At 43.8% G+C, this 8,150-nt stretch overlaps 1 protein-coding gene across 3 annotated transcripts; it reads right to left on the bottom strand.

Annotated features, from left to right (window-relative positions):
• Window positions 1-1,353: 1,353 nt before the first annotated feature.
• LOC123750375 (uncharacterized) lies at window positions 1,354-7,915 on the bottom strand. 3 transcript variants are annotated; one of them, XM_045732490.2, is made up of 2 exons: window positions 7,809-7,915; window positions 1,354-2,841 (listed from the first exon to the last, which is right to left on the bottom strand). In XM_045732490.2, the coding sequence occupies exon 2, from the start codon at window positions 2,804-2,806 to the stop codon at window positions 1,589-1,591; it is 1,218 nt and encodes a 405-aa protein (XP_045588446.2). In that variant the 5' UTR covers window positions 2,807-2,841; window positions 7,809-7,915; the 3' UTR covers window positions 1,354-1,588. The 3 variants fall into 3 exon arrangements, with proteins under 3 accessions (XP_045588446.2, XP_045588445.2, XP_069170511.1); XM_045732489.2 differs by having other exon boundaries at window positions 7,747-7,899; XM_069314410.1 differs by having other exon boundaries at window positions 7,802-7,820.
• Window positions 7,916-8,150: the final 235 nt, after the last annotated feature.

The following is an 8,150-nucleotide window of genomic DNA, read 5'->3' as shown; positions in this document are numbered from 1 at the left end:
GGCAGGGAATCAACACACGGTCCAGCATGTGGAGACTGGTCCGGGGCCGACAACGGGGGAAAATTCACCTCCTGGAAGAGGTTAACAGGGGTGACCTGGCGCTCATTACACCCTGCGGCCAGGTGGCCCGGTAGGCTGCACCTGAAATATGTCCGAGGTTGTCCCGCGTGAAAAACACGAATCGGGAACCCCAACATCATGATGGAGGACGGTACAGGATCCCGGAGGTGCATTGCGAGAGTGCGGGTCCCCACACAGGACCTCCTTCCAACTCCCGGTAGGGACGGCATTCATCCTCACATGTAGGACTCGCCCAAACCGGCCAAAGTATCGACGTAGGATCCTCAGGGAACTCAAAAGGCATTCCATGCACTGTCACATACGTCGTGGCTCCACAACGGTCTGAGAGGGTCACCGACCCACCATCTCCAGGAAGATCGAATGAGCGCTCATCATAGTGCATGACGAGTTCTTGATAAATCGCCGGCGAGCAAAACTTGACAATCGCCCGCGGTCCGGCAAGCAGTTGCACACCACACACAGACTCCACTGGGACACGTAGCATATCAATCACCACCACCTTTACAATGTGGTAGTTAGCAATCCCAGAGAACTCCAGGCCAATGGAGGCCTGCCTGGTGACAGGGGGCACAGGCCTCCCCATGATTGCAGCCTGTCACGGCCCCAAGGGCCCTTCATCAGGAACACGGGACACAAGCCACGTCAGCAGCGACACCCAGGTCCTCACTCCTCGCCGGGTTGACAACTACAGTGGCCGGACGGAACAACCATACCCCACGACAGCCGGAGCAGTTCTCCCATTTCGCTTCCAGTAGATAAACGACATATCAGATTAAGACGCAAGTAGTGTATTGTGTAGACTAATAATAACAAACAGCAGTTCCCCCATGACCCTGTAATATCTCCATAGTCCAAACCATTATGCATTAGCAAAAAGACCTATCATTAATAAAAAATGATTAACTGTAAATAGATATATATATATTGAAATAGAACAATCTAACTAGCTGATATTATAGTTATAAAGTGTGCAGGACAGCACACCATGTAATTATTATTATTATTGTTTATGTAATAATCTCTTATTATAATCTCTGTTGGTAATATAATAATCCTTGTTATTATTGTCAATGTAATAATCTCTGTTGAGGTTTGATAAAGACCTTTTGTGCAATTTGTAATCCTCTTTTGCGCTACCGCTCACATCATGAATATGGGGTGCACAATAAACTAGCTGCCTCCGGTGGCAACAAGCAATCATTGACTGTTGGAGACAAGACACAAAGCAATGAACATTGAAATCAGAAGTTGGAGTTCAGGAAAACTTACAAAGAAACCACGAATATTTAATTGAAGAATAGACATGCTAAGCGTCATTTTATAAAAAGATAGTTTATAGTTACGAAACACGCGTCAGTTTATAATTAAAAATTAGGCTTCAGTTTATTTAAAAATGCATCAGTTTATAATTAAAAGAAGCATGCGTCAGTTTATATTAAAAACATTTTGAGTCGGTTTAAAACTAGAAAATGCATCAGTTTATAATTAAAAGAGCATGAGTCAGTTGTCATTGCTGAGGGTAGAATCCTGCAGTGTAGTAACCTCTTACGTTGTATCCATTCTCGTCATATATTGAATATCGATGACTTGGTCTGTAAGATTCACTGGAGTTGCTTAACAAGGAAGCTCTATACTTTATGACAGTGGAGTATTCTTGAGGTATACTGACGTTTTCTTTACAAGGTTGAGGAATATCACCATAGTGGAGCGAAAATGGGTCGGCCTTAGTAATGCTCGACTGGGTATTCTGGACTCTTGAGGTATAAGGCATGTACGTTTCCTTGGAGGAACGCCAAAGGCATCTGCGCCTAGAGGGATTTACTTCTATGGCTTCTGGCATCTGACAGTCAAGCCATTCTTCCTTTACTTGTCGATGTTTTTCTTCTTTATCCATTTCTTCACTTGAATACCATTTCACTTGGGTATTCTGGACTCCTGAGGTATAAGGCATGTACGTTTCCTTGGAGGAACGCCAAAGGCATCTGCGCTTGGAGGGATTCACTTCTATGGCGTCTGGCATCTGACAGTCAAGCCATTCTTCCTTTACTTGTCGATGTTTTTCTTCTTTATCCATTTCTTCACTTGAATACCATTTCACTTGGGTATTCTGGACTCCTGAGGTATAAGGCATGTACGATTCCTTGGCGGAAGGCCAAAGGCATCTGCGCTTGGAGGGATTCACTTCTATGGCTTCTGGCATCTGACAGTCAAGCCATTCTTCCTTTACTTGTCGATGTTTTTCTTCTTTATCCCTTTCTTCACTTGAATACCATTTCACTTGGGTATTCTGGATTCCTGAGGTATAAGGCATGTACGATTCCTTGGCAGAAGGCCAAAGGCATCTGCGCTTGGAGGGATTCACTTCTATGGCTTCTGGCATCTGACAGTCAAGCCATTCTTCCTTTACTTGTCGATGTTTTTCTTCTTTATCCCTTTCTTCACTTGGATACCAAATCTTGTGAAAAGTTAAACAATTATTATTTTTTGCGGTACTACGGTACCACAAGAAATTTTCTTGCTTCGTTCTTCTACGGGACTTGATTGGTTCCATTCTAGGTGTAGAAGTAGGTTTAGAAAGATCATGGGCTTCTGGTATCCTGTAGTCCAGTATTTTCTCCTCTACTTGTCGACGCTTTTTATTTTCTTTATCACTTGAATACCAAATCTTCTGTAAAGTTGTAAAATTATTTTCTGACTGGTTTCTACGGTACTCGCTTGATTCCATTCTATGGGAAGTTGAACCGTCTGGATATGTTCAGTCTGTGGAAGGTGACCTGAAGATTAATTATTTAAAACTGAAAATTGTAAAGTTGTAACCTAATCTCACCTGTTACCTTTAGTTTTAATAAGACTGCAAAGTGACTATTGACTCAGACGAGGAAGCTCATACCTATATCACACCAAACTCATTTATGTATTAGCCTACGTAGCATATGTATGGGGCAAGTAACAAAAGTAGCAGCAAGTCATCCAAAGTAAATTTATATAATTTGTTCCATAAATTGACAGGGTCCCGATATTACAGTCGGGTTCGTTCTCGACTCGCAATCGTGAATTCAGGATTCGAATCCCATGCGGGACAGAAATGGTTGGGCGCATTTGCTATCCCCTAATGCCTCTGTTCACTTGGCAGTAAATATGTACCCAGGAGTTAGTCGGCTTGTTATGGAGTTGAATCCTGGGGAGAGTCAGTAATTCGACCCCTGGCAACCTCGACATAAGCCTAACGTATATATACACTGGCTGCCTGTCCCCCAAAACAATGTATTATTATTGTTATTATTAATATTATTATTATTATTAACCCTCTTTTAAAACTGGCATTTTATCAGCACTGTTTTGACGATCTTACCTTTTGCTAAGATCTTACCCTAGTTCTCTACAACTAAGACTTGTGCTATGCACAAGTCTAAGTTGTAGAAACTTGAAGCCATGATTGGTGACCCAGGACGACACTGCATCAATCGCTAGTTGAAGCCGCCACTGGAGGAAAGGCGGATCAACACCATGACAACAGAGAGTAAGATCGTCAACATAGAGCTGAGAAAATGACAGAGGTAAGGAAGGAAAGAATACTATTGAGAGCAACCGAGCAACCAGGAAAGAGAGCAGTACTCAGAACACTACCTTGGGGGTACTACCTCGTAGTGTCGAAAAGAGGCCGATAACGCGGTACCAAGCCTCGCTCTAAAGGAACGACTAGAGAGGAAGCGTTGGAGGAAGAGAGGGAGATTACCATGAAGGCCAAAATAACGGAGCTAGGACAGAATATGGTATGTCCAGGCGGTATCATACACCTTTTCCAGGTTTAAGATCAGAAAGAGAAAGCAGGACATTAAGGGGAGAAATGAAACTGGCTGTATACCATTAATCACAAAGATACGGGCCGCATAACACTGAATATGCAACTGAAAAAGTAGGGGAACGTAGGTACTATCATGATGGATCAAGAGAGCAGTAGTGTTATGGGTCCCAGCAAGAGCAGGAGTGGGGGGAGAGAAAGGAATAACCACGGAAGTGACCAGGACGAGTGCTAACTATCGGCGTCTGGAGACAGACACAAAGTGGTTAAAACTGCATGATAAAAAGTTGGAGTTCATGGAAGTTGGCATAAAAACCACGAATATTCAATTAAAGAATAGACATTGTCAAAAACAGAGATAACAGAAACAGAGATAAGGAAGAAACAAGGGCAAACAACGCAGACTAAGATAGATCAGGATCAGTGAAATCGAGGTTACGAGGTATATGCAAATCTAGTAAAGACGATGGAGTCAAGTGAGCGGAAGGATGGACCAGAGGTGGACTGACAGGCCTGAGTGGGAGGAGTCATTGAGGAAGGGTGGTCAAGGGAATCAAAGGAAGGAAGGACAAACGGGGGAGTGCACTGGAGCAAGAACAGCATCCGAGAGAGACTCAGGGACCTCAATAGCTGCGACAGGCGACTCCGGCACTGAACTGGGAGGGGATACAGAGACAGATTCGGAGGGTGAGGAATAAAGCGATGCCGTCTTACCCACCAGGGAGGAAGAAGGAGAGGAGCAGAGTTTACATTTCTCACGCAGAGAGACAAGCATATCAACAGCAATGTACTGGGCGACAGCCTCTACAGTCTCAAGAGGAGAAGGAGAATGAGAGCTAACAACACGAAGATTGCAGGGAGGAGGATGGACAACGGCCTGGACAGAAAGGCGTTGTAGAGGGCCAAAAGACAGAGAGAAGGGCTGAAAAGGAGGATTGGGGTGGAAAGGAAAGGGGGGCACAGGAGACAGGGAAGACTGTGAAGGAAGGAAAGATACTCCAAACGGAGAACCATGAGGAAGACCCTCTGGACCTCTCTCCTATGCCCAGAAAGCATAGGAGCAGGCGAGGTGGTGGTAAAAGTGTTGGAGTCTATGGCCTGGAAACAGTTGAGAAACTGAGAAAGTGGGAGAGGGCGAGGGAAGTGGATCGCAACACACGAGCGTAAGACATGCCAGAGGAAGAGGGAAGATGGCAAACCTGGCGTCACGCCTCAGGAAAAGATATACGATCGTAATTTTTTCAAATTGAGAATGGCTTCCTCAAAATTGTAGTGCACACATGCGCAGAAGAAAAGATGGGCGTCACCGCAATTGATGCAGTGAGCTTGGGTAGAGGAGCACTCCGTCTTAAAATGACCAGAATGTCCACATAAGGGGGGATACACACCCCTCACTTGTGCACTTGAAGGGACCATGCCCAAATCTCCAGCACATCTTCTGTGCCAGGTATGTACGACGGGCTCACCAAAGCCCGTTCTGCTTGGAACTTTTTGTTCCGAGAAGCTGAATCTAGAAGAAGATCATCTCCAGCAGCTATTGCAGAGGCGAGGAGAGGGGATGTACTCCTGAACAGAGCATCTGGCACCAGCAAGAATTACGGAAGATGTAAGGGACCTACTATAAAAAGTGATCTTAACTATGGGAAGAGGCTGACGACGACCACCACGAGAGGGTCGCGTGAATATATCAATCTGGATAGAATGACCTTGGGCCTCGAGAATATTTTTTATTTCCTCGAAGCAGTCTTACAGTTCCCTATCACCAGTCGCAACATGGTACGACAGAATAGCTGTGCCAATGCTGCCAAATGCTGGCATTTAACCTGACATTATTGGAGATTCGAACAGAGGGGTCTCTAATGCAGGACAACGAAGCGAAGCAGTCAGCAGCTTCCTGAGATTTCGTGCAATGACACATGTACCAGTAAGGGTGGGGGTTGAAAGTGACAAAGGTATCCACGGAATCAACTAGGTATTTATGGAGGAATAAATAGTCAAGACGTGTAGGATAAAGATGAGAGCAAAATACTTAGTCCACTTAGCAGGACCAAACAAATCTTGGAATGTATTAGATCTGGAAGGAATCTTGTACATACAAGTGCGGAGGTGACGGCCCGGAGCACCTACAGTAGGGGGATGGGGGGGGGGGGGAGTTATCTCACATCCAGAGGAGGAGAATTCTCCTCTGCTTAATTCCATCCTCTACGCATCCCTCTCTCCATTTCTCTCAGCTTCCCTCCCTCCCTCCCTCCCTCCCATTCTTTCAACTTGCCTGCCTGCCTGCCTGCCTGCCTGCCTGCCTGCCTGCCTGCCTGCCTGCCTGCCTGCCGTTCTCTCAGCTTACCACTCATTCACATTCAACTTCTCTCCCCCCCACATTCTCTCAACTTCTCTCCCCCCCACATTCTCTCAACTTCCCTCCCTCCATCCCTCCCTCCCCCCCCTCATTCTCTCAACTTCCCTCCCCCACCTCATTCTCTCAACTTCCCTCCCTCCTTCAGTCTCTCAGTTTACTGCCCTCCCATTCTCTCACCTTCCCTCACTCGATCACATTCTCTCAACTTCCCTTCCTTTCGAGGGTTGCATGGCACTCCCGAGACCTCTGTTTGCCTTATGTGTCTAAAAAATTTAGATTCAGGAGTGAGCAGCAATATTGGCAAATTTGTAGACAATGCGAACTTTGGAAAGGATATATATATTATATTATATTATATTAATATATATATATATATATATATATATATATATATATATATATATATATATATATATATATATATGTGTATATCACGAAAGTAAACACATGATTAAAAATGTGACAATGTCAGACCACGGAGGAAAAATGAAACAGGAATTTCCTTAAGTACTTTCGTATATTAATACATCTTCTGAAGATGTATTAATATACGAAAGTACTTAAGGAAATTCCCGTTTCATTTTTCCTCCGTGGTCTGACATTGTCATTATATATATATATATATATATTATATATATATATATATATATATATATATATATATATATATTATTTCAGAAGACGATCACTTCAAGACTATCTAAATACGCTTTGAAATGGTCAAAAGACTGAAGATTCAGTTTAATGCTAACAATTGTATGGTTCCGAGGCTGGACAACGAGTTGCTACGTATCAGTTTGATGGTATTGAGATTGAATAGTCTGGTTGCATGAAAAGATCTATGGGGGTCATTAGTAGTAGTAATTTAAAACTAAAAATTCAATGCATGTTCGAAATAAGGTAAATACGATACTGGGGTTTAATTCTAAAAACGTTAACAATGAAACCATTCTTCAGCTATTCCTAGCGCTTGTTAGGCCTTCATTTAGATTATGCAGTTCAGTTTTGGTCAGAGTTCAGTGAAGAATGAAATAAATTTAGGAATTTTAAACCTTCCACATGAGGAGAGGGGAAGAGGAAGGTGGGAGATTGAGACACTGGCGTGAGAGACGAAAGGAGAGCAGGGAGAGGGAAGGGGGTTTCTGAGGGAGTGTTTTGAGGAAGGGGGGGGGGGGTGAAGAGAGGAGTGGGAGGGGAGGGGGGGAGGGGGGAGGGGGTGTGTGTTAAGAGAGGAGTGGGAGGGGGGTACAGGGACCACAGTGCAGCCTGGTACCCGCTCCAGGTTATTGTTTGGACAAACTCACAAACTAATACTTTGGTCGGGTCTCACTCTTGGTTTAATTTTCAGTAATGGTTTAAATAACTTTCAGAAAAAAATGGAAATTTAGAATTCAAAGAAAGGGGCAATATCCTTTCCTAACTACCAGACCTTCAACTTGACCATTCCAATCAGAAGTTATCCAACAAGAAGGGACAACGAGTACAACACAACACGACAACAGTATACTTAATGTAGTGATGAAGACCACAAGTCTTCTGTTATACGGATCACAAAATACAACCGCTCACAAAAAAAAAAGAGTGTCCTCGGGCAGCACTTTCACTCCACTACACCAGCAGTCCCTCTCTCACTCGCCCAACCCGTCCTCGACTCAAGTCCATTACATCCAGCGGTCGACCCCACAGACGCATTCATAAATTTTTACATGCTGTTCATTCAAAACGGGATTTTTTTTCAAATATAAATTAATATTAGTATATATTAGCATATTGTGCAAATATAGCCATAGGTTAGGTTAGGTGTTTAAGTTCTGTTGGCGATTAATTATATTTGTAGTACGTGGGTGAAACATTTATAGCGTTGTGATTCGAACAAAATTCGTCAGTGAAACACTTGTTCCGGATATGTTC

The sequence above is a fragment of the Procambarus clarkii genome, chromosome 79 (genome assembly GCF_040958095.1).
Source record: "Procambarus clarkii isolate CNS0578487 chromosome 79, FALCON_Pclarkii_2.0, whole genome shotgun sequence".
Classification (NCBI taxonomy): Eukaryota; Metazoa; Arthropoda; class Malacostraca; order Decapoda; family Cambaridae; genus Procambarus; species Procambarus clarkii.
This window is presented reverse-complemented; position numbering and strand designations above follow the sequence as displayed.